This window comes from Oncorhynchus mykiss, chromosome 31, assembly GCF_013265735.2.
Source record: "Oncorhynchus mykiss isolate Arlee chromosome 31, USDA_OmykA_1.1, whole genome shotgun sequence".
NCBI classification, from domain to species: domain Eukaryota; kingdom Metazoa; phylum Chordata; class Actinopteri; order Salmoniformes; family Salmonidae; genus Oncorhynchus; species Oncorhynchus mykiss.
Window position 1 is genome coordinate 8,190,542 of NC_050571.1, and position 27,550 is coordinate 8,218,091.

Consider the following 27,550-nt stretch of genomic DNA (forward strand, 5'->3'; position numbering starts at 1 on the left):
TCATCACTGAGCTCTATTAGAACAGAGTAGATTTCCTGCTACAGTATCTCATCACTGAGCTCTATTAGAACAGAATAGATTTCCTGCTACAGTATCTCATCACTGAGCTCTATTAGAACAGAGTAGATTTCCGGCTACAGTATCTCATCACTGAGCTCTATTAGAACAGAGTAGATTTCCTGCTACCGTATCTCATCACTGAGCTCTATTAGAACAGAGTAGATTTCCTGCTACCGTATCTCATCACTGAGCTCTATTAGAACAGAGTAGATTTCCTGCTACAGTATCTCATCACTGAGCTCTATTAGAACAGAGTAGATTTCCTGCTACAGTATCTCATCACTGAGCTCTATTAGAACAGAATAGATTTCCTGCTACAGTATCTCATCACTGAGCTCTATTAGAACAGAGTAGATTTCCTGCTACAGTATCTCATCACTGAGCTCTATTAGAACAGAGTAGATTTCCTGCTACAGTATCTCATCACTGAGCTCTATTAGAACAGAATAGATTTCCTGCTACAGTATCTCATCACTGAGCTCTATTAGAACAGAGTAGATTTCCTGCTACCGTATCTCATCACTGAGCTCTATTAGAACAGAGTAGATTTCCTGCTACAGTATCTCATCACTGAGCTCTATTAGAACAGAGTAGATTTCCTGCTACCGTATCTCATCACTGAGCTCTATTAGAACAGAGTAGATTTCCTGCTACAGTATCTCATCACTGAGCTCTATTAGAACAGAGTAGATTTCCTGCTACAGTAAACCATTGGTGCTGCTGGATATTTCCCCTCCTAGATGTCCCTCTGGTCCCCCCTTTGAAAGACAATCCCATTCCCCAGAACAGCCAGGATCAATACTAAGGTACTCTCCTGTGTTAAAATACTAAAGAATACTCTATGTTTGAGACCCAGGGGCTTAAGGGTGCTTGAGACCCAGGGGGGTAAGGGTGCTTGAGACCCAGGGGGGTTAAGGGTGCTTGTGACCCAGAGGGGTTAAGGGTGCTTGAGACCCAGGGGGGTTAAGGGTGCATGAGACCCAGGGAGTTAAGGGTGCTTGAGACCCAGGGGGGTTAAGGGTGCTTGAGACCCAGGGGGGTTAAGGGTGCTTGAGACCCAGGGGGTTAAGGGTGCTTGAGACCCAGGGGGGTTACGTGTGCTTGAGACCCAGGGGGGTTAAGGGTGCTTGAGACCCAGGGGGTTAAGGGTGCTTGAGACCCAGGGGGTTTAGGGTGCTTGAGACCCAGGGGGGTTAAGGGTGCTTGAGGCCCAGAGGGGTTAAGGGTGCTTGAGACCCAGGGGGGTAAGGGTGCGTAAGACCCAGGGGGGTTAAGGGTGCTTGAGACCCAGGGGGGTTAAGGGTGCTTGAGACCCAGGGGGGTAAGGGTGCTTGAGACCTAGGGGGGTTAAGTGTGCTTGAGACCCAGGGGGGTTAAGGGTGCTTGAGACCCAGGGGGTTTAAGGGTGCTTGAGACCCAGGGGGATTAGGTGTGCTTGAGACCCAGGGGGGTTAAGTGTGCATGAGACCCAAGGAGTTAAGGGTGCTTGAGACCCAGGGGGGTTAAGGGTGCTTGAGACCCAGGGGGGTTAGGGTGCTTGAGACCCAGGGGGGTTAAGGGTGCTTGAGACCCAGGGGGGTTAAGGGTGCTTGAGACCCAGGGGGGTTAAGGGTGCTTGAGACCCAGGGGGGTTAAGTGTGCTTGAGACCCAGGGGGGTTAAGGGTGCTTGAGACCCAGGGGGGTTAAGTGTGCTTGAGACCCAGGGGGGGTAAGTGTGCTTGAGACCCAGGGGGGTTAAGTGTGCTTGAGACCCAGGGGGGTTAAGGGTGTTTGAGACCCAGGGGCTTAAGGGTGCTTGAGACCCAGGGGGGTAAGGGTGCTTGAGACCCAGGGGGGTTAAGGGTGCTTGTGACCCAGAGGGGTTAAGGGTGCTTGAGACCCAGGGGGGTTAAGGGTGCATGAGACCCAGGGAGTTAAGGGTGCTTGAGACCCAGGGGGGTTAAGGGTGCTTGAGACCCAGGGGGGTTAAGGGTGCTTGAGACCCAGGGGGTTAAGGGTGCTTGAGACCCAGGGGGGTTACGTGTGCTTGAGACCCAGGGGGGTTAAGGGTGCTTGAGACCCAGGGGGTTAAGGGTGCTTGAGACCCAGGGGGTTTAGGGTGCTTGAGACCCAGGGGGGTTAAGGGTGCTTGAGACCCAGAGGGGTTAAGGGTGCTTGAGACCCAGGGGGGTAAGGGTGCTTAAGACCCAGGGGGGTTAAGGGTGCTTGAGACCCAGGGGGGTTAAGGGTGCTTGAGACCCAGGGGGGTAAGGGTGCTTGAGACCCAGGGGGGTTAAGTGTGCTTGAGACCCAGGGGGGTTAAGGGTGCTTGAGACCCAGGGGGTTTAAGGGTGCTTGAGACCCAGGGGAGTTAGGTGTGCTTGAGACCCAGGGGGGTTAAGTGTGCATGAGACCCAGGGAGTTAAGGGTGCTTGAGACCCAGGGGGGTTAAGGGTGCTTGAGACCCAGGGGGGTTAGGGTGCTTGAGACCCAGGGGGGTTAAGGGTGCTTGAGACCCAGGGGGGTTAAGGGTGCTTGAGACCCAGGGGGGTTAAGGGTGCTTGAGACCCAGGGGGGTTAAGTGTGCTTGAGACCCAGGGGGGTTAAGTGTGCTTGAGACCCAGGGGGGTTAAGGGTGCTTGAGACCCAGGGGGGTTAAGTGTGCTTGAGACCCAGGGGGGATAAGTGTGCTTGAGACCCAGGGGGGTTAAGTGTGCTTGAGACCCAGGGGGGTTAAGGGTGTTTGAGACCCAGGGGGTTAAGGATGCTTGAGACCCAGGGGGTAAAGAGAAGAGCCTCATGTCCATAAACACACAGTTGTCTTGATTAGCTCCAGGCAATAGATGTAGAGATGTAGGCTTGCGTCCCAAATGGAACCTCATTCCCTATACAGTGCACTACTGTTAGGGCTCTGATCAAAAGTAGTGCACTATGTAGGGAATAGGATGCCATTTGGGAAGTAACCATATTCTATAGGGCATCAGCACTGAGCTGAGTGCTTTCACTGCATTAGCCCCTGCTACTAGTCATCTGGACAAGGTATCTCCTTAAAAGGAGCAGTCAACAGAAAAATGTTATAATTAATGTAGTGCCAACAGCCAACTACATTAGAATAGAGGGCTTTTCATGTTCTCCTTGCTTGTTGATATAGAGTAGAACTCTATGCAAGTGTAGATGGTTGTTGACTGTACAACCCCAGGAAGTTAATCCAGACCATATTAATAGTTTCCTTATTTTAAAAAATAAAATATATATATATATATATATATATATATATATATATAAATATATATCAATGCCAAACTTGATGACTCTAAAATGTTTCACGTTGATAGGCCCTTGTGAAGTGGATTTACAAAGGATTTAAATGGACACGTAAAATTTGATTGGTTGATTTATCAATAACTCAGTCATCTCTTAAACCAATCCCTTAGCGTTGGTATCAATTTGAACTTATGGTTCATGAAAATACGTATTTTTATTTTTATTTTTTTAAATAACCAAGATGGAGGAAAATCTATCCTAATGGACCGTATGGGTTCTTGAGGCAAATCTGTTCAGCATGAGGAAAGACACCTACATACAACGTTTTAAGTCTATTGGTGGTGTTCAAAGTCAGGGGTCGAAGAGGAACTGCAGTGGGGTTGTAAAATACAGTATATACACTGTATATACAAAAGTATGTGGACACCCCTTCAAATTAGTGGTTTTGGCTATTTAAACAACACTCGTTGTTGACAGGTGTATAAAATCGAGCAAACAATCATGCAATCTCCCTGGAAAATCATTGAAAGTAGAATGGCATGTACTGAAGAGCTCAGTGACTTTCAATGTGGCACCATCATAGGGTGCCACCTTTCCAACAAGTCAGTTTGTCAAATTTCTGCCCTGCTAGAGCTTCCCTGGGCAACTGTAAGTGCTGTTATTGTAAAGTGGAAACGTCTAGGAGCAACAACGGCTCAGCTGCGAAGTGGTAGGCCACACAAGCTCACAGAACGGGACCCCCGAGTGCTGAAGTGCGCAGCACGTAAAAATGGTCTGTCCTCGGTTGAAACACTCACTACCAAGTTCCAAACTGCCTCTGGAAGTAACGTCAGCACAATAACTGTTCATCAGGAGCTTCATGAAATGGGTTTCCATGGCCGAGCAGCTGCACACAAGCCTAAGATCACCATGCACAATGCCAAGCGTAGTGGAGAGAGCAGTGGAAATGCGTTCTCTTGCGTGATGAATCACGCTTCACCTTCTGGCAGTCTGATGGATGAATCTGGGTTTGGGGGATGCCAGGAGGACGCTACCTGCCTGAATGCATAGTGTAAAGTTTGGTGGAGGAATAATGGTCTGGGGATGTTTTTCATGGTTCGGGCTAGGCCCCTTAGTTCCAGTGATGGGAAATCCTAATGCTACAGCATATAATGATGACATTATAGACGATTCTGTGCTTCCAACTTTGTGGCAACAGTTTGGGGAAGGCCATTTCCTGCCCCATGCATAAACCTCATTGAATACCTTTGGGATGAATTGGAACGCCGACTGTGAGCCAGGCCTAATCGCCCAAAATCAATGCCCGACCTCACTAATGTTCTAGTGGCTAAATGGAAGCAAGTTCCCTCAGCAATTTGTAAAGTTTCTAGTGAAAAGCCTTCCCAGAAGAGTGGAGTGGTTATAGCACCATATTAATGCCCATGGTATCCACATACTTCTGGCCATGTAGTGTATATATTTTATTTAGGAACAAAAAAGTAAGAGTACAGATTATTGAAATGGACAATCTATAAAAGTTTTTGAGATAATTAGACAAATAAAATGTTACTGTTACTGATAAAAAAATAGGAAAATTAATTGAAAGTTATTTGTTAATGAAAAAAAATCTAAATTGACTGATTTAAAGGTTGTGTCATTAGATGGGTTTGTGTGTAATTCTGGGGGAATGGGAATGGAGTCCCTTACTGAAAAAGTACAAATACCAAATACCATGTCTAGGTGAAACGGGGTGGAGGATATTAAGGTTTATAGGCTGTGAGACTACCTATGACAGCGTCACCTATAAGCCAATCGGTGTCATTTAGCGGGACTAATTTACTCTTGGCCTCTAGTTTCTATGTGCTAGTGGGATGGGTTTGGCTTCGTGACAATGTTCACAATCAATCAAATTCAATCAAATGTATTTATGAAGCCCTTTTTACATCAGCTGATATCTCAAAGTGCTATACAGAAACCCAGACTGAAACCCCAAACAGTAAGCAATGCAGATGTAGAAGCACGGTGACTAGGAAACCTTAGGAAGAAACCTAGCGAGGAACCGGGCTCTGAGGAGTGGCCAGTCCTCTTCTGGCTGTGCCGGGTGGAGATTATAACAGAACATGGCCAAGATGTTCAAACGTTCATAGATGACCAACATGATCAGATAATAATAATCACAGTGGTTGTAGAGGGTGCAACAGGTCAGCACCTCAGGAGTAAATGTCAGTTGGCTTTTCATAGCCGATCATTCAGAGTTAGAGACAGCAGGTGCGGTAGAGAGCGAGTTGAAAACAGCAGGTCTCGGGACAAGGTAGGACGTCCAGTAAACAGGTCAGGGTTCCATAGCCGCAGACAGAACAGTTGAAACTGGTGCAGTAGCACGACTAGGTGGACTGGGGACAACAAGGAGTCATCAGGCCAGGTAGTCCTGAGGCATGGTCCTAGGTCCTCTGAGAGAAACGAAAGAGAGAGAGAATTGGAGGGAGCATACTTAAATTCACACAGGATACCGGATAAGACAGGAGAAGTACTCCAGATATAACAGACTGACCCTAGCCCCCCGACACAAACTATTGCAGCATAAATACTGGAGGCTGAGACGGGAGGGGTCAGGAGACACCGTCTGACTATATCCCCGGACAGGGCCAACCAGGCAGAATATAACCCCACCCACTTTGCCAAAGCACAGCCCCCACACCACTAGAGGGATATCTTCAACCACCAACTTACTACCCTGAGACACGGCCAAATATAACCCACGAAGACCTCCCCATGGCACAAACCCGAGGGGGGTGCCAACCCGGACAGGAAGATCACGTCAGAGACTCAACCCACTCAAGTGATGCACCCCTCCTAGGGACGGCATGAAAGAGCACCAGTAAGCCAGTGACTCAGCCCCTGTAATAGGGTTAGAGGCAGAGAATCCCAGTGGAGAGAGGGGAACCGGCTAGGCAGAGACAACAAGGGTGGTTCATTGCTCCAGAGCCTTTCCGTTCACCTTCACACTCCTGGGCCAGACTACACTCAATCATATGACCCACTGAAGAGATGAGTCTAAAATAAAGACTTAAAGGTTGAGACCGAGTTTGCGTCTCTCACATGGGTAGGCAGACCATTCCATAAAAATTGAGCTCTATAGGAGAAAGCCCTGCTTCCAGCTGTTTACTTAGAAATTCTAGGAACAATAAAGAGGCCTGAGTCTTGTGACCGTAGCGTACGTGTAGGTATGTACGGCAGGACCAAATCAGAGAGATAGGTAGGAGCAAGCCCATGCAATGCTTTGTAGGCTAGCAGTAAAACCTTGAAATCAGCCCTAGCCATGACAGGAAGCCAGTGTAGGGAGGCTAGCACTGGAGTAATATGATCACATTTTTTGGTTCTTGTCACAAGAGCAGCTGCTCATTGATTTGACAGCTCCCAACACAGTTACACCTCCGACACCGCCAAAACATCAGCTATGCGGGTGATCTGATTGAATCTAGGCCTAAGAAGAACAATAGCTTTGCTGTGAAACCCTAATTAAAGCTAGTATGGAGTCCAGCTCTGCTCTCAACATCCCCATCCCTTTCGTTGACACTTTTCCCAGGAATTATTCATATGGGGTCTATGGTGATAAATGATGCCCTCAGCCTCTAACTGGTAGGAGAAGATTACATGGTTCCATTACATTTTTCTTTGGAGATAATCAGCCTGGGATATTACGGTCTCATTTGGGGGCGACTCAGAATGTAGAAAACGTACAGCATGTTAATAAAATATGTGATTTATTAAATTATTTCAAGTAAAGTAATAGGCACTGCATTCTAAATTAATTAAGCATATTTTTACCATAGAGATCCTATAATTCTGCGTTCTATGTCATTCTGGGGCTATTACGATATGAATAGGGCATCTGTTCATATGAGTTTCTATTCACCATAGAAGGAGCTGATAGTAATTAAATTCTGCACCAAATATTCAATTTAATTCAAGTAAAATTGTGCATTGGGCTCTTTCAATGCAGATAGAATTTCCATTTTCCAAACATGAAATGTAATTGGCTTCAACAAAACATTTAGGACACGGAATCGATGCAGCGTTTGTAAGTGTACGTAAATGTCATGTCGGGTAAACTGTATTTTTACTAAATTGCTCCCTGTGTCAATATTGCTCCCTTTCATAACATAAGTAACGACAGAAATAGAAGAAAGGAAGAAAGGTCTCTGCTCTCTTATGTATACCAGGAGGGAATGGATGATGGTACGCAGACCCACAAGCCACTGCGGCCCCTCATGATGAGTTCTGTTTTTTTTTTTGTGGTCTCCAACCCCATTCAATGTTGCCCAAGTTGGTGTGTAGATGGAACGGGGATATTGTTATCCACGTCGGCACCAACAATGTTAGGATGAAACAGTCAGAGGTCACCAAGCGCAACATAACTTCTGCCTGTAAATCATCTAGAAAGATGTGTCGGCATCGAGTAATTGTCTCAGGCCCCCTCCCAGTTAGGGGGAGTGATGAGCTCTACAGCAGAGTCTCACAACTCAATCACTGGTTGAAAACTGCCTGCCAGTTTAGTGGAGTCTGCCACTAGCACAGTCAGTGTAGTCAGCTCTGCTATCCCCATTGAGAGCATGTCTGTGGCTCGATTTAGGTCGGGCAAAACTAAACATGGCTGTGTTCGATTTAGCAATCTCACTTCAATCAAGACCTCCTCCATTCCTGTCATTATTGAAGAGATTGTGATAATATCTCACATCTCAAAATAGACCTACTTAATGTTAGATCCCTCACTGCCAAGGTAGTCATAATCAATTAACTAATCATAACCGTAATGTGATTGGCCTGACTGAAACATGGCTCAAGCCTGATGAATTTACTGTTTAAATGAGGCCTCTCCTCCTGGTTACACTAGTGACCATAGCCCCACTGCATCCCACAAAGGCAGAGGTGTTGCTAACATTTACGATAGCGAATTTCAATTGATGGAGGAAAAAAAGACTGTGTTTTCGTCTTTTGAGCTTCTAGCCTTGAAATCTATGCAGCCTACTCAAACACTTTTTATAGCTGCTGTTTACAGGCCTCCTGGGCCATATACAGCGTTTCTCACTGAGTTTCTCACTGAGTTCCCTGAATTCCTATCGGACCTCGTAGTCATGACAGATAATATTCTACTTTTTAGTGACTTCAATATTCACATGGAAAAGTCCAACAGACCCACTCCAAAAGGCTTTCGGCGCCATCATCGACTCATTGGGTTTTGTCCAAAATGTCTCCAGCCTTACGCATTGTGTCACGTTCTGACCATCGTTCTTGTGTGTTTTCCTTGTTTTAGTGTTGGTCAGGACGTGAGCTGGGTGGGCATTCTATGTTGTGTGTCTGGTTAGTCTATTTCTATGTTTGGCCTGATATGGTTCTCAATCAGAGGCAGGTGTTGGTCATTGTCTCTGATTGGGAACCATATTTAGGTAGCCTGTTTTGTGTTGGGTTTTGTGGGTGATTGTTCCTGTCTTTGTGTTTGTGGCACTAGATAGGACTGTTTCGGTTTTTTCACGTTTCTTGTTTTTGTAGATTGTTGTATTTTCATCTTTATTAAAGATGTACAAAAATAACCACGCTGCATTTTGGTCCGCCTCTATTTCACCAGAAGAAAACCGTTACACATTGCCACAGTCATAACCTGGATATAGTTCCCGTGGAATAAATATTGTGGATCTAATTGTTTTTCCTAATAATCCTGAACTATCGGACCACTATCTAATTATGTTTGCAATCGCAACAAATAATCGGCTCAGACCCAAACAAAGGATAATCAAAAGCCACACCATAAATTCTCCGACCAACCCAAAGATTCCAAGACGCCCTTCCAGACTCCCTCCTTGGCCCTCCCAGACCCCCTCCTTGGCCCTTCTAGACCCCCTCCTTGGCCCTCCTAGACCCCCTCCTTGGCCCTCCTAGACCCCCTCCTTGGCCCTCCTAGACCCCCTCCTTGGCCCTCCTATGTTGAACATAATAAACTGCACCCTATCCTCCAGATGTGTACCAAACTCACTAAAAGTGGTAGTAATAAAGCCTCTCTTGAAAAAGTCAAACTTTGACCCAGAACATTTCCAAAACTATCATCCTTATCGGATCTCCCATTCCTCTCAATTTGTTTCAAAAAAGCTGTTGAAGACAAAGTTGTATACGAAACACCCCAGTCTGGTTTTAAAACCTCATCATAGTACTGAGACTGCAATTGTGAAGGTGGGAAATTACCTTTTAATGGCGTCAGACCAAGGCTATGCATCTGTCCGGGTGCTCCTAGACTTTAGTGCCGCTTTTGACGCCCTCGATCACCATATTTTTTGGAGAGATTGGAAACCCTAACTGGTCTACACGGACAAGATATTGCTTGGTTTAGATATTTTCTGTCAGAAATATATCAAAAGTTTGTCTCGGTGGATGGTTTGTCCTCTGACAAATCAATGGCACGTTTTGGTGTTCCTCAAGGTTCCATTTTAGGACCACTATTATTTTCAATATATATTCTACCTCTTTGTGATATCATTCGGAAACACAATGTGAACATTCACGGCTAAGGCGGACTACACACAGCTGTACATTTCGATGAAACATGGTGAAGCCCCAACATTTCCTTCCTTGTAAGCATGTGTTTCAGACATAAGGAAGTGGATGGCGGCACATTTTTTACATTTGAACTTGGACAAAACAGAGATGCTAGTTCTAGGTCCCAAGAAACAAAGAGATCTGCTGTTTGATCTGACAATTAATCTTGATGGTTGTACAGTCGTCTCAAATAAAACGGTGAAGGACCTCGGCGTTACTCTGGACCCTGATCTCTCATTTGACGAACATATCAAGAATATCTCAAGGGCAGCTTTTTTCCATCTTGGTAACATTCGTAACAGAAACGTTTTGTCCAAAAATGATGCAGAAAAGCTAATCCATGCTTTTGTCACTTCCAGATTAGACTACTGCAATGCTCTACTCTATGGCTACCCGGATAAAGCACTAATTTAACATCCGTTAGTGCTAAACACGGCTGCTAGAATCTTGACGAGAACCAAACAATTTGATCATATTACTACAGTGCTAGCCTCTGTGAAGGCTAGGGCTGACTTCAAGGTTTTACTGTTAACCTACAAAGCATGGACTTGCTTCTACCTATCTCTCCGATTTGGTCCTGCCGTACATACCTACACGTACACTACGGTCACAAGACACAGGCCTCCTTATTGTCCCTAGAATTTCTAAGCAAAAAGCTGGAGGCAGGGCTTTCTCCTATATCCTATCCATGTGAGAGACGCAGACTCGGTCTCAACCTTTAACCTGTTGAACCCTAACCCTAACCCTAACCCTAACCTTAAGTCCTACTGAAGACTCATCTCTTCAGTAGGTCCTATGATTGAGTGTAGTCTGGCCCAGGTGTTCGAAGCTGAAAGGCAAGGCACTGGAGTGACCCTGTTACGGGGGCTGAGTCGCTGGCTTACTAGTGCTCTTCCATGCCGTCCCTAAGAGGGGTGCATCAATTGACTGGGTTGAGTCACTGATGTGATCTTACTGTCCGGCTTTGCGCCCCCCTCGGGGTCGTGCGGTCAGTGGTGGAAAAAGTAACCAATTGTCAGACTTGAGTAAAAGTAAAGATACCTTAATAGAAAATGACTCAAGTGAAAGTCACCCAGTAAAATACTACTTGAGTAAAAGTTAAAGTATTTGATTTTAAATATACTTAAGTATCAAAAGTAAATGTAATTGCTAAAATATACTTAAGCATCAAAAGTTTAAGTATATTTTCAAATTCCTTATATTAAGCAAACCAGGCAGCACCATTTTAAATGTATTTTTAATTTACAGATAGCCTGGGGGCACACTCCAACACTCAGACATAATTTACAAAGGAATCATGTGTTTAGTGAGTCCGCCAGATCAGAGGCAGTAGAGATGACCAGGGATGTTCTCTTGATAAGTGTGTGAATTAGACAATGTTTCTGTCCTGCTAACCATTAAAAATGTAACAAATACTTTTGAGTGTCAGGGAAAAATGTATGGAGTATGAACTACATGCTTTTCTTGAGGAATGTAGTGAAGCAAAAGGAAAAGTAGTAAACAAATCTAAATAGTAAAGTAAAGTACAGATACCCCCCCAAAAACTACTTCAGTAGTACTTTAAAGTACTTTTACTTAAGTACTTTACACCACTGTTGATTGGTTGAGGAGATCTTTCATGGGCTATACTGATCCTTGTCTCAGGGTAATAAGTTGGTCGTCTGTTGATATCCCTCTAATGGTGTGGGGGGCTGTGCTTTGGCAAAGTGGGTGGGGTTTTTTCCTGTCTGGTTGACCCCGTTCGGGTGGTATCATCAGACAGGACCACACATTAGATTTGATCCCTGCTCTATAGGTTTACGGAGACTGTGAGCTGTCAAGAGAAAATGTATCCACGCTGTCCTACTGTACTGAATCCGTTCAGACCAGTACAGTATCTCTCAGCCAGATCATAGAGAAAGTGTCCCAAATGGCACCCTATTCCCTTTATAGTGCACTACTTTTGACCAAGGCTGCTCTGGTAGTAGTGCACTACTTTTGACCAGGGCACATAGTGCTTTGAGACGCACACAGATAAAGAACATCCTCAACAACAACAACAACAACACTGTCCACCTCCATCAACAGTCTAAAGTACATGTCTAGGTGAAGACAGGACTGAAAGACATCGCCTGAATCTGAAATGCTACACTATTCCCTATGTAGTGCACTACTTTTGACTAGGTCTATAAGGTAGGGGATAAAAATAGTGCAGTATATAGGGAAGAGGGTGCCATTCGGGACGAACACCATGGCTAGCTGCAGGGAGGGGACGGGACGAACTTCTTGCTCAAGGAGCATTGAGACGACGGATGAAAGATGACATTTACTAAAAGCAGATTGCACAGAGTTGTGTAATTAATGGATGAGGGCATCAGCAGACATACAAGACATATCTATTACCGTTTCCTGTGAAGTACCATCTGGTCGCCAACAACGACATTATGGAGAAAAACATGCTTTGCTTCTACTTTTGAAAAAAAATGAAATACAATAAATTTCACACAAAGAGCCCTTGGAAAAGATTGCTGACTTGTTCCACAGCAGAGTTTCTAAACCCAGAGGCCCAACATCACAAGACTTCCAGGAACGCTTGCGTAGCACACTGGGCATACCAGACTGGGGTTTGGCAAGCCAATGAGATTTGTGAAAAATGTGTCCTTTAGTTGTAAATTCTCTAAATCTAAAGGAAAAACCTAGATTCGAGCCAATGTCTCAAGTAGCTGAAACTGACATTTACTGCAACCTTGTGAAAGTGATAATCTGACACAATTCATTTTTTTTCTTCTTCTCAAAAACAACTTCATATCGTAAGAAATGCCTTTGTTTTGACGTCCTGAACATGTGCAGTTCGGAGCGACACGAACCATTACGACCAATGAAGTGTGTCTGCACATGTGCAGTTCGGAGCGACACGAACCATTACGACCAATGAAGTGTTTCTGCACATGTGCAGTTCGGAGCGACACGAACCATTACGACCAATGAAGTGTGTTTGCACATGTGCAGTTCGGAGCGACACGAACCATTACGACCAATGAAGTGTGTCTGCACATGTGCAGTTCGGAGCGACACGAACCATTACGACCAATGAAGTGTTTCTGCACATGAGCTTAGCTAGCTAACGTCGTCATGACGTTGTCTTCAAGCATGATCGGGGATTTCTATTGGAGCGGCTGTTTCTGCCCATCTTCATAATGTACAGTCTTTGGTGCCACCCTGGATGCCAATGGATTTCTATTGGAGCGGCTGTTTCTGCCCATCTTCATAATGTACAGTCTTTGGTGCCACCCTGGATGCCAATGGATTTCTATTGGAGCGGCTGTTTCTGCCCATCTTCATAATGTACAGTCTTTGGTGCCACCCTGGATGCCAATGGATTTCTATTGGAGCGGCTGTTTCTGCCCATCTTCATAATGTACAGTCTTTGGTGCCACCCTGGATGCCAATGGCACGTGATACAATACACTGTAACGGAGACGGTAGAAATGCTCACTGACATTTCACTGCTGCTTGTTTTTTCTCAGTTTATATCGTCCATTAATGTCAAGAGGAAATACACAGAGTGTACAAAACATTAAGAACACCTTCCTAATATTGAGTTGCACCACCTTTTGCCTTCAGATCAACCGCAATTGGTCGGGGCATGGTCTCTACAAGGTGTCGAAAGCGTTCCACAGGGATGCTGGCCCATGTTGACTCCAATGCTTCCCATATTTATTCCAAGATGGCTGGACGTCCATTGGGTGGTGGACCATTCTTGATGGACACGTGAAACTGTTGAGCTTGAAAAACCCATTTCTTGACACACACAAAACCGGTGCGCGTGGCACCTACTGCAATACCCCGTTCAAAGGCACTTAAATACTTTGTCTATCCCATTCACCCTCTGTATGGCACACATATATAATCTATGTCCCAATCGTCTCAAGGATTTACAAATCCTTCTTAAACCCGTCTCCTCCCCTTCATCTACACTGATTGAAGTGGATTTAACAGGTGGCATCAATAAGGGATCATAGATTTCACCTGGATTCACCTTGTCAGTCTGTCATGGAAAGAGCGGGTGTTTCTAATGTTTTGTACACAGTGTACAGTCATCACCTCTACACACATTATACAGTTCACTACCATTAGTCATCACCTCTACACACATTATACAGTTCACTACCATTAGTCATCACTCTACACATTATACAGTTCACTACCATTAGTCATCACTCTACACATTATACAGTTCACTACCATTAGTCATCACTCTACTGTTAGTCATCACCTCTACACACATTATACAGTTCACTACCATTAGTCATCACCTCTACACACATTATACAGTTCACTACCATTAGTCATCACCTCTACACACATTATACAGTTCACTACCATTAGTCATCACTCTACACATTATACAGTTCACTACCATTAGTCAGCACCTCTACACACATTATACAGTTCACTACCATTAGTCATCACTCTACTGTTAGTCATCACCTCTACACACATTATACAGTTCACTACCATTAGTCATCACTCTACACACATTATACAGTTCACTACCATTAGTCATCACTCTACCATTAGTCATCACCTCTACACACATTATACAGTTCACTACCATTAGTCATCACTCTACACATTATACAGTTCACTACCATTAGTCATCACCTCTACACACATTATACAGTTCACTACCATTAGTCATCACTCTACACATTATACAGTTCACTACCATTAGTCAGCACCTCTACACACATTATACAGTTCACTACCATTAGTCATCACTCTACTGTTAGTCATCACCTCTACACACATTATACAGTTCACTACCATTAGTCATCACCTCTACACACATTATACAGTTCACTACCATTAGTCAGCACCTCTACACACATTATACAGTTCACTACCATTAGTCATCACTCTACTGTTAGTCAGCACCTCTACACACATTATACAGTTCACTACCATTAGTCATCACCTCTACACACATTATACAGTTCACTACCATTAGTCAACACCTCTACACACATTATACAGTTCACTACCATTAGTCAGCACCTCTACACACATTATACAGTTCACTACCATTAGTCATCACTCTACACATTATACAGTTCACTACCATTAGTCAGCACCTCTACACACATTATACAGTTCACTACCATTAGTCAGCACCTCTACACACATTATACAGTTCACTACCATTAGTCAGCACCTCTACACACATTATACAGTTCACTACCATTAGTCAACACCTCTACACACATTATACAGTTCACTACCATTAGTCATCACTCTACACATTATACAGTTCACTACCATTAGTCAGCACCTCTACACACATTATACAGTTCACTACCATTAGTCAACACTCTACACATTATACAGTTCACTACCATTAGTCAGCACCTCTACACACATTATACAGTTCACTACCATTAGTCAGCACCTCTACACACATTATACAGTTCACTACCATTAGTCAGCACCTCTACACACATTATACAGTTCACTACCATTAGTCATCACTCTACACATTATACAGTTCACTACCATTAGTCAGCACCTCTACACACATTATACAGTTCACTACCATTAGTCATCACTCTACTGTTAGTCAGCACCTCTACACACATTATACAGTTCACTACCATTAGTCAGCACCTCTACACACATTATACAGTTCACTACCATTAGTCATCACTCTACTGTTAGTCAACACTCTACACATTATACAGTTCACTACCATTAGTCAGCACCTCTACACACATTATACAGTTCACTACCATTAGTCATCACTCTACACATTATACAGTTCACTACCATTAGTCATCACTCTACTGTTAGTCATCACCTCTACACATTATACAGTTCACTACCATTAGTCAGCACCTCTACACACATTATACAGTTCACTACCATTAGTCAGCACCTCTACACATTATACAGTTCACTACCATTAGTCAGCACCTCTACACACATTATACAGTTCACTACCATTAGTCATCACTCTACACATTATACAGTTCACTACCATTAGTCATCACCTCTACACACATTATACAGTTCACTACCATTAGTCAGCACCTCTACACACATTATACAGTTCACTACCATTAGTCATCACTCTACTGTTAGTCAGCACCTCTACACACATTATACAGTTCACTACCATTAGTCAGCACCTCTACACACATTATACAGTTCACTACCATTAGTCAGCACCTCTACACATTATACAGTTCACTACCATTAGTCATCACTCTACACATTATACAGTTCACTACCATTAGTCAGCACCTCTACACACATTATACAGTTCACTACCATTAGTCAGCACCTCTACACACATTATACAGTTCACTACCATTAGTCATCACTCTACACATTATACAGTTCACTACCATTAGTCATCACTCTACACATTATACAGTTCACTACCATTAGTCAGCACCTCTACACACATTATACAGTTCACTACCATTAGTCAGCACCTCTACACACATTATACAGTTCACTACCATTAGTCAGCACCTCTACACACTATACAGTTCACTACCATTAGTCATCACTCTACCATTAGTCAGCACCTCTACACACTATACAGTTCACTACCATTAGTCATCACTCTACTGTTAGTCAGCACCTCTACACACATTATACAGTTCACTACCATTAGTCAGCACCTCTACACACTATACAGTTCACTACCATTAGTCATCACTCTACTGTTAGTCAGCACCTCTACACACTATACAGTTCACTACCATTAGTCAGCACCTCTACACATTGTATCTCATTAGTAACAGTACTGGACTGGACTGTAACCCATTAGTAACAGTACTGGACTGTATCCCATTAGTAACAGTACTGGACTGTATCCCATCAGTAACAGTACTGGACTGTATCCCATTAGTAACAGTACTGGACTGGACTGTAACCCATTAGTAACAGTATTGGACTGTAACCCATTAGTAACAGTACTGGACTGGACTGTATCCCATTAGTAACAGTACTGGACTGTAACCCATTAGTAACAGTACTGGACTGGACTGTAACCCCTTAGTAACAGTACTGGACTGGACTGTAACCCATTAGTAACAGTACTGGACTGTAACCCATTAGTAACAGTACTGGACTGTATCCCATTAGTAACAATACTGGACTGGACTGTATCCCATTAGTAACAGTACTGGACTGGACTGTATCCCATTAGTAACAGTAATGGACTGTAACCCATTAGTAACAGTACTGGACTGGACTGTAACCCATTAGTAACAGTACTGGACTGTATCCCATTAGTAACAGTACTGGACTGGACTGTAACCCATTAGTAACAGTACTGGACTGTATCCCATTAGTAACAGTACAGGACTGGACTGTAACCCATTAGTAACAGTACTGGACTGTAACCCATTAGTAACAGTACTGGACTGTAACCCATTAGTAACAGTACTGGACTGTAACCCATTAGTAACAGTACTGGACTGTAACCCATTAGTAACAGTACTGGACTGTAACCCATTAGTAACAGTACTGGACTGTAACCCATTAGTAACAGTACTGGACTGTAACCCATTAGTATCAGTACTGGACTGTATCCCATTAGTAACAGTACTGGACTGTAACCCATTAGTAACAGTACTGGACTGTATCCCATTAGTAACAGTACTGGACTGGACTGTAACCCCTTAGTAACAGTACTGGACTGTATCCCATTAGTAACAGTACTGGACTGGACTGTAACCCATTAGTAACAGTACTGGACTGTATCCCATTAGTAACAGTGCTGGAATGTATCCCATTTGTAACAGTACTGGACTGTAACCCATTAGTAACAGTACTGGACTGTATCCCATTAGTAACAGTACTGGACTGTAACCCATTAGTAACAGTACTGGACTGGACTGTAACCCATTAGTAACAGTACTGGACTGTATCCCATTAGTAACAGTACTGGACTGGACTGTATCCCATTAGTAACAGTAATGGACTGTAACCCATTAGTAACAGTACTGGACTGTAACCCATTAGTAACAGTACTGGACTGTATCCCATTAGTAACAGTACTGGACTGTATCCCATTAGTAACAGTACTGGACTGTATCCCATTAGTAACAGTACTGGACTGTAACCCATTAGTAACAGTACTGGACTGGACTGTATCCCATTAGTAACAGTACTGGACTGTATCCCATTAGTAACAGTAATGGACTGTAACCCATTAGTAACAGTACTGGACTGTATCCCATTAGTAACAGTACTGGACTGTAACCCATTAGTAACAGTACTGGACTGGACTGTATCCCATTAGTAACAGTACTGGACTGTATCCCATTAGTAACAGTACTGGACTGTATCCCATTAGTAACAGTACTGGACTGTATCCCATTAGTAACAGTACTGTACTGTATCCCATTAGTAACAGTACTGGACTGGACTGTATCCCATTAGTAACAGTACTGGACTGTATCCCATTAGTAACAGTACTGGACTGGACCGTATCCCATTAGTAACAGTACTGGACTGTATCCCATTAGTAACAGTACTGGACTGTATCCCATTAGTAACAGTACTGGACTGTATCCCATTAGTAACAGTACTGGACTGTATCCCATTAGTAACAGTACTGGACTGGACTGTAACCCATTAGTAACAGTACTGGACTGGACTGTAACCCATTAGCAACAGTACTGGACTGTATCCCATTAGTAACAGTACTGGACTGTAACCCATTAGTAACAGTACTGGACTGGACTGTATCCCATTAGTAACAGTACTGGACTGTATCCCATTAGTAACAGTACTGGACTGTATCCCATTAGTAACAGTACTGGACTGTATCCCATTAGTAACAGTACTGGACTGTAACCCATTAGTAACAGTACTGGACTGGACTGTATCCCATTAGTAACAGTACTGGACTGTATCCCATTAGTAACAGTACTGGAATGTAACCCATTAGTAAGAGTACTGGACTGTATCCCATTAGTAACAGTACTGGACTGTAACCCATTAGTAACAGTACTGGACTGGACTGTAACCCATTAGTAACAGTACTGGACTGTATCCCATTAGTAACAGTACTGGACTGTATCCCATTAGTAACAGTACTGGACTGTATCCCATTAGTAACAGTACTGGACTGTATCCCATTAGTAACAGTACTGGACTGTATCCCATTAGTAACAGTACTGGACTGGACTGTATCCCATTAGTAACAGTACTGGACTGTATCCCATTAGTAACAGTACTGGACTGGACTGTATCCCATTAGTAACAGTACTGGACTGTATCCCATTAGTAACAGTACTGGACTGTATCCCATTAGTAACAGTACTGGACTGTATCCCATTAGTAACAGTACTGGACTGTATCCCATTAGTAACAGTACTGGACTGGACTGTAACCCATTAGTAACAGTACTGGACTGGACTGTAACCCATTAGTAACAGTACTGGACTGTATCCCATTAGTAACAGTACTGGACTGTAACCCATTAGTAACAGTACTGGACTGTAACCCATTAGTAACAGTACTGGACTGGACTGTATCCCATTAGTAACAGTACAGGACTGTATCCCATTAGTAACAGTACTGGACTGTAACCCATTAGTAACAGTACTGGACTGGACTGTATCCCATTAGTAACAGTACTGGACTGTATCCCATTAGTAACAGTACTGGACTGTAACCCATTAGTAACAGTACTGGACTGGACTGTATCCCATTAGTAACAGTACTGGACTGTATCCCATTAGTAACAGTACTGGACTGTAACCCATTAGTAACAGTACTGGACTGTATCCCATTAGTAACAGTACTGGACTGTATCCCATTAGTAACAGTACTGGACTGTATCCCATTAGTAACAGTACTGGACTGGACCGTATCCCATTAGTAACAGTACTGGACTGGACTGTATCCCATTAGTAACAGTACTGGACTGTAACCCATTAGTAACAGTACTGGACTGTAACCTATTAGTAACAGTACTGGACTGGACTGTATCCCATTAGTAACAGTACTGGACTGTATCCCATTAGTAACAGTACTGGACTGTATCCCATTAGTAACAGTACTGGACTGTAACCCATTAGTAACAGTACTGGACTGGACTGTATCCCACTAGTAACAGTACTGGACTGTATCCCATTAGTAACAGTACTGGACTGTATCCCATTAGTAACAGTACTGGATTGGAGTGTAACCCATTAGTAACAGTACTGGACTGTAACCCATTAGTAACAGTACTGGACTGTATCACATTAGTAACAGTACTGGACTGTAACCCATTAGTAACAGTACTGGACTGGACTGTAACCCATTAGTAACAGTACTGGACTGGACTGTAACCCATTAGTAACAGTACTGGACTGTAACCCATTAGTAACAGTACTGGACTGTAACCCATTAGTAACAGTACTGGACTGGACTGTAACCCATTAGTAACAGTACTGGACTGTATCCCATTAGTAACAGTACTGGACTGGACTGTAACCCATTAGTAACAGTACAGGACTGGACTGTATCCCATTAGTAACAGTACTGGACTGTATCCCATTAGTAACAGTACTGGACCGTATCCCATTAGTAACAGTACTGGACTGTATCCCATTAGTAACAGTACTGGACTGTATCCCATTAGTAACAGTACTGGACTGTATCCCATTAGTATCAGTACTGGACTGTATCCCATTAGTAACAGTACTGGACTGTATCCCATTAGTAACAGTACTGGACTGTATCCCATTAGTAACAGTACTGGACTGGACTGTATCCCATTAGTAACAGTACTGGACTGTATCCCATTAGTAACAGTACTGGACTGGACTGTATCCCATTAGTAACAGTACTGGGCTGTATCCCATTAGTAACAGTACTGAACTGGACTGTATCCCATTAGTAACAGTACTGGACTGTATCCCATTAGTAACAGTACTGGACTGTATCCTATTAGTAACAGTACTGGACTGGACTGTATCCCATTAGTAACAGTACTGGACTGGACTGTATCCCATCAGTAACAGTACTGGACTGTATCCCATTAGTAACAGTACTGGACTGGACTGTATCCCATCAGTAACAGTACTGGACTGTATCCCATTAGTAACAGTACTGGACTGGACTGTATACCATCAGTAACAGTACTGGACTGTAACCCATTAGTAACAGTACTGGACTGGACTGTATCCCATCAGTAACAGTACTGGACTGTAACCCATTAGTAACAGTACTGGACTGTAACCCATTAGTAACAGTACTGGACTGGACTGTAACCCATTAGTAACAGTACTGGACTGTATCCCATTAGTAACAGTACTGGACTGGACCGTATCCCATTAGTAACAGTACTGGACTGGACTGTATCCCATTAGTAACAGTACTGGACTGTATCCCATTAGTAACAGTACTGGACTGTATCCCATTAGTAACAGTACTGGACTGTAACCCATTAGTAACAGTACTGGACTGTATCCCATTAGTAACAGTACTGGACTGGACTGTAACCCATTAGTAACAGTACTGGACTGGACTGTATCCCATTAGTAACAGTACTGGACTGGACTGTATCCCATTAGTAACAGTACTGGACTGTAACCCATTAGTAACAGTACTGGACTGTAACCCATTAGTAACAGTACTGGACTGTAACCCATTAGTAACAGTACTGGACTGTATCCCATTAGTAACAGTACTGGACTGGACTGTATCCCATCAGTAACAGTACTGGACTGTAACCCATTAGTAACAGTACTGGACTGTATCCCATTAGTAACAGTACTGGACTGGACTGTATCCCATCAGTAACAGTACTGGACTGTATCCCATTAGTAACAGTACTGGACTGGACTGTATCCCATTAGTAACAGTACTGGACTGTAACCCATTAGTAACAGTACTGGACTGGACTGTAACCCATTAGTAACAGTACTGGACTGGACTGTAACCCATTAGTAACAGTACTGGACTGGACTGTATCCCATCAGTAACAGTACTGGACTGTAACCCATTAGTAACAGTACTGGACTGTAACCCATTAGTAACAGTACTGGACTGTAACCCATTAGTAACAGTACTGGACTGTATCCCATTAGTAACAGTACTGGACTGGACTGTATCCCATTAGTAACAGTACTGGACTGTATCCCATTAGTAACAGTACTGGACTGTATCCCATTAGTAACAGTACTGGACTGTATCCCATTAGTAACAGTACTGGACTGTATCCCATTAGTAACAGTACTGGACTGTATCCCATTAGTAACAGTACTGGACTGTAACCCATTAGTAACAGTACTGGACTGTATCCCATTAGTAACAGTACTGGACTGGACTGTATCCCATTAGTAACAGTACTGGACTGTATCCCATTAGTAACAGTCTTGGACTGTATCCCATTAGTAACAGTACTGGACTAGACTGTATCCCATTAGTAACAGTACTGGACTGTATCCCATTAGTAACAGTACTGGACTGTATCCCATTAGTAACAGTACTGGACTGTATCCCATTAGTAACAGTACTGGACTGTATCCCATTAGTAACAGTACTGGACTGTATCCCATTAGTAACAGTACTGGACTGTATCCCATTAGTAACAGTACTGGACTGTAACCCATTGCCATTATTGACAGCGTATCAACCAAGGTGTAATTCACTTTGCTTTTAGTATTGTCATGTTTATATTTGCTATTTGATTTGGGTATCTGGTATTTGGGTACCTTCATGAATATCTTGGGTATCTTAAATGTCGCAAATGAAACATATTATTATTATTGTTATTGTTATTTATTTTATTTTATCATAAGTGCCATCAGTGAATTAGTGGCATCAGTGAATCTGTGTCTCTGGCAACATCTGGGTTAAAGGTGTGGAGACCTTGCCTTACTGTGTGTGTGTGTGTGTGTGTGTGTGTGTGTGTGTGTGTGTGTGTGTGTGTGTGTGTGTGTGTGTGTGTGTGTGTGTGTGTGTGTGTGTGTGTGTGTAAGGGGAAATGGAAGGGGGTAATTAGGTTACACTCAAAATAGCCCTCCCTGGTTTACAAAGTGGATCTGACATCATCTACAATTGATTCAAACTCAGGGCTCTGCCCTCCCTATCGGATGTGGAGATATCCCTGTCCTACCCAGTCCAGTCCTACCCTGTCCTACCCTGCCCTACCCTGTCCTGCCCTCCCCTCCCTATCGGGTGTGGAGATATCCCTGTCCTACCCAGTCCGGTTCTACCCTGCCCTACCTTGTCCTACCCTGTCCTGTTCTACCCTGTCCTGTCCTACACTGCTCTACCCTGTCCTGCTCTGCCCTCCCTATTGGACGTGGATATATCCCCGTTCTACCATACCCTGTCCTGTCCTGTCCTACCCTGTCTTGCTCTTTCCTGCCCTGTCCTGCCCTGCTGTGTCCTGTCCTACCCTTTCCAACCCTGTCCTGCTCTGTCCTGCCCTGCCATGTCCTATCCTACCCTGTCCGACCATGTCCTGCCCTGCCATGTCCTATCCTACCCTGTCCAACCCTGTCCTGCTCTGTCCTGCCCTGTTGTGTCCTGTCCTACCCTTTCCAACCCTGTCCTGCCCTGCCATGTCCTATCCTACCCTGTCCGACCCTGTCCTGCTCTGTCCTGCCCTGTCGTGTCCTGTCCTACCCTGTCCTGCTCTGTCCTGCCCTGTCGTGTCCTGTCCAACCCTGCCCTGCTCTGTCCTGCCCTGTCGTGTCCTGTCCTTCCCTTTCCAACCCTGTCCTGCTCTGTCCAGCCCTGTCCTGTCCTGTCCTACCTTGTCCAACCCTGTCCTGCTCTGTCCTGCCCTGTCCTGTCCTGTCCTTCCCTTTCCAACCCTGTCCTGTCCTGTCCTGTCCTACCTTGTCCAACCCTGTCCTGCCCTGTCCTGTCCTGCCCGGTCTTAGCCACAATAGGGTGTATGATGTGACAACATGGCACACCTCCATGTTGAAGAATATGAAGGCCTATCCATAAATAAGATAAAAATACATATTTATTTATATTCTGCATAAAAGTGCAGTGTGTGAAATTAATTGTCTGACCTATTTCCAGTCTATGATTTCCTGATGAATCGGATGTGCATAAATGTTTAGAGCAGAGCATACAAAACAGCAAATTAGACTAAATTGGCTTCAAACAAAATTCATAGCAGAATGATGGTTGAACTATTGCTGTATCGAAAATATCCTGTCAGTCGTGCATTGAACCAGGCCCACAGATGTTTCAGTGACAAAGGCAAAACACAACGCAAACTCCATCAGACGTGTGCAATGTGTGAGATTTGTGAGCAACCATATGAATGAATTCATAGTTTGTTGGTTTTGGTAGGTTTATACAGATGATAATTAGCTGTAGCTACAATCTGTAATACATTGTCAATGTCCCTGTCAAATAAACAAAACTATTAACATCTAACTGACAGAAAGTGAATTGTCTCTGTCCTGAACACAACCTGTCTGGAGTTATTTTTTTACGTTAGGCTCCCGAGTGGCGCAGTGATCTAAGGCACTGCATCTCCTGGTTCAAATCCAGGCTGCGTCACATCCGGTCGTGATTGGGAGTCCCATAGGGCGATGCACAATTGACCCAGGTTTGGGTAAGGGGGAAACTGGATAGAGAGGAAACGAGGTTATGGAAGAAACAGTGTAGAGAGGAAAACTCCTATTGGCAAGCTAAGTGGCAAGACAGTACAACAGATCTGGGACCAGGCTAGGTTGCGTAGTCTAATAAATATGTATGACAAAAGGTTCCTTGTCTCTTGTCTACTAGCGTCGTCCCCAGGACCAACTGCTAGAGAGAGAGAGAGAGCAAGCTGGTGGATGAGAATATTCCCTTCATGAATATCCATAACTTGGACATATATTGCGCTCCCGAGTGGCGCAGCGGTCTAAGGCACTGCATCTCAGTGCAAGAGAGGCGTCACTACAGTCCCTGGTTCAAATCCAGGCTGTGATTGGGAGTCCCATAAGCCGGCGCACAATTGACCTGGGGTAGGCCGTCATTGTAAATAAGAATTTGTTCTTTAACTGACTTTCCTGGTTAAAAAATAAATAAATGAAAACACTACAATGATACAAGGAGGTTGGATGGTTTAGTGTTTCAGAGCTTGTTACTTTGCCCCTCTTTACAAACAGAAGCTGATGTAATTTTATTGTACCACACCTTGTCTTCAGCAATGCTCCTTTAAAGGGTGACGACTCTAGTGACAATATTTAGGGAGAAACAATGGATACAGCACCTGTGCCAGGAACTGTGTTCAGTGCAGAGCTCCAAACTGTCTTCCTAGCTGTCTTCCCTCCTACAGCACTCTGTTTAGCTTCATAGCAACAGGTCTAAGGGGTTGTAACCAGGACAACCACTTCTTACATCAACTAGAGGCAGTGAGAGTGTGGGTGTCCTGGCTGCAGGAGGAACAGGAGAAGTACATCTCTATTACCAGTCACCCTGTCAGAACTTATACAGTGTATATTCAGGCCCTTCAGGTCTGCTAACATGGATCGGGGGGGTGAAAGGGGCCAACGGGAAGATAAGGGAGCGAATCGGCACCAGCTGGTCACCCCATCACCCCTGGTTGTCCAACCAGCCAGATGAGGATATGCCTCAGCAGTTGTTAGATCTCACGTAAGGCCCATCGTAGCGAGGCCCATCAGAGTGAGGCCCATCCTAGCGAGGCCCATCGTAGCGAGGCCCATCGTAGCGAGTCCCATCCTAGCGAGGCCCATCGTAGCGAGTCCCATCCTAGCGAGGCCCATCCTAGCGAGACCCATCAGAGTGAGGCCCATCCTAGCGAAACCCATCCAAGCGAGGCCCATCCTACCGAGTCCCATCCTAGCGAGGCCCATCCTAGCGAGAGCCATCCTAGTGAGGCCCATCCTAGCGAGACCCATCCTAGTGAGGCCCATCCTAGCGAGGCCCATCCTAGCAAGGCCCATCCTTGCGAGGCCCATCAGAGTGAAACCCATCCTAGCGAGGCCCATCCTAGCGAGGCCCATCAGAGTGAGGCCCATCCTAGCGAGACCCATCCTAGTGAGGCCCATCCTAGCGAGGCCCATCCTAGCACCAGCTGGTCACGCCATCAGAGAACTCCCTCCCTGGTTGTCCAAACAGCCAGATGAGGATATGACTCAGCAGTTGTTAGATCTCACGTAAGGCCCATCGTAGCGAGGCCCATCAGAGTGAGGCCAATCGTAGCGAGGCCCATCGTAGCGAGGCCCATCGTAGCGAGTCCCATCCTAGCGAGGCCCATCCTAGCGAGACCCATCAGAGTGAGGCCCATCCTAGCGAGGCCCATCCTAGCGAGACCCATCAGAGTGAGGCCCATCCTAGCGAAACCCATCCAAGCGAGGCCCATCCTAGCGAGTCCCATCCTAGCGAGGCCCATCCTAGCGAGAGCCATCCTAGCGAGGCCCATCCTAGCGAGGCCCATCCTTGCGAGGCCCATCAGAGTGAAACCTATCCTAGCGAGGCCCATCCTAGCGAGGCCCATTAGAGTGAGGCCCATCCTAGCGAAACCCATCCTAGTGAGGCCCATCCTAGCGAGGCCCATCCTAGCGAGGCTCATCCTAGCGAGGCCCATCCTAGCGAGGCCCATCCTAGCGAGGCTCATCCTAGCGAGGCCCATCCTTGCGAGGCCCATCAGAGTGAAACCCATCCTAGCGAGGCCCATCAGAGTGAGGCCCATGCTAGCGAGACCCATCAGAGTGAGGCCTATCGTAGCGAGCCCCATCCTAACGAGACCCATCAGAGTGAGGCCCATCCTAGCGAGACCCATCAGAGTGAGGCCCATCCTAGCGAAACCCATCCTAGCGAGGCCCATCCTAGCGAGTCCCATCATAGCGAAACTCATCCTAGCGAGGCCCATCCAAGCAAGAGCCATCCTAGCGAGGCCCATCCTAGCGAGGCCCATCAGAGTGAGACCCATGCTAGCGAGACCCATCAGAGTGATGCCTATCGTAGCGAGCCCCATCCTAGCGAGACCCATCAGAGTGAGGCCCATGCTAGCGAGACCCATCAGAGTGAGGCCCATCCTAGCGAAACCCATCCTAGCGAGGCCCATCCTAGCGAAACCCATCCTAGCGAGGCCCATCCAAGCGAGAGCCATCCTAGCGAGGCCCATCCTAGCGAGGCCCATCCTAGCGAGGCCCATCCTAGCGAAACGCATCCTAGCGAGGCCCATCCTAGCAAGGCCCATCAGAGTGAGGCCCATCCTAGCGAGACCCATAAATCAGAGTAAGGCCCATCCTCGCAAAAACTATCAGAGTGAGGCCCATCCTAGCGAGTCCCATCAGAGTGAGGCCCATCCTAGCGAGACCCATCAGAGTGAGGCCCATCCTAGCGAGGCCCATCCTAGCGAGACCCATCCTAGCGAGGCCTATCCTAGAGAGGCCCATCCTAGTGAAACCCATCCTAGCTAGGCCCATCCAAGCGAGGCCCATCAGAGTGAGGCCCATCCTAGCGAGACCCATCCTAGCGAGGCCCATCAGAGTGAGGCCCATCCTAGCAAATTCCATCCTAGCGAGGCCCATCCTAGCGAGACCCATCCTAGCGAGGCCCATCCTAGCGAGGCCCATCCTAGCGAGACCCATCCTAGCGAGGCCTTTTGTCAGTATCAGCAACACACATTGTGATACAAACACATGATTCACTCAGGGGTTTACATTAATCTGACTGGGCAGACTCTTAGTAGGCACGTACTGACTT

The 27,550-nt window shown here is 45.1% G+C and overlaps 2 protein-coding genes across 2 annotated transcripts in view; one reads left to right on the top strand and one right to left on the bottom strand.

Annotated features, from left to right (window-relative positions):
• The window catches only part of LOC110504516 (complexin-2), a 51,332-nt gene that overhangs the window by 17,321 nt on the left and 6,461 nt on the right, over positions 1–27,550 (bottom strand). The window lies entirely within an intron of this gene.
• Positions 2,805–27,083, top strand: LOC118945996 (histidine-rich glycoprotein-like). Its single transcript, XM_036969662.1, has 3 exons — positions 2,805–2,822; positions 25,477–25,916; positions 26,372–27,083. The coding sequence occupies exons 1-3, from the start codon at positions 2,805–2,807 to the stop codon at positions 27,081–27,083; spliced, it is 1,170 nt and encodes a 389-aa protein (XP_036825557.1).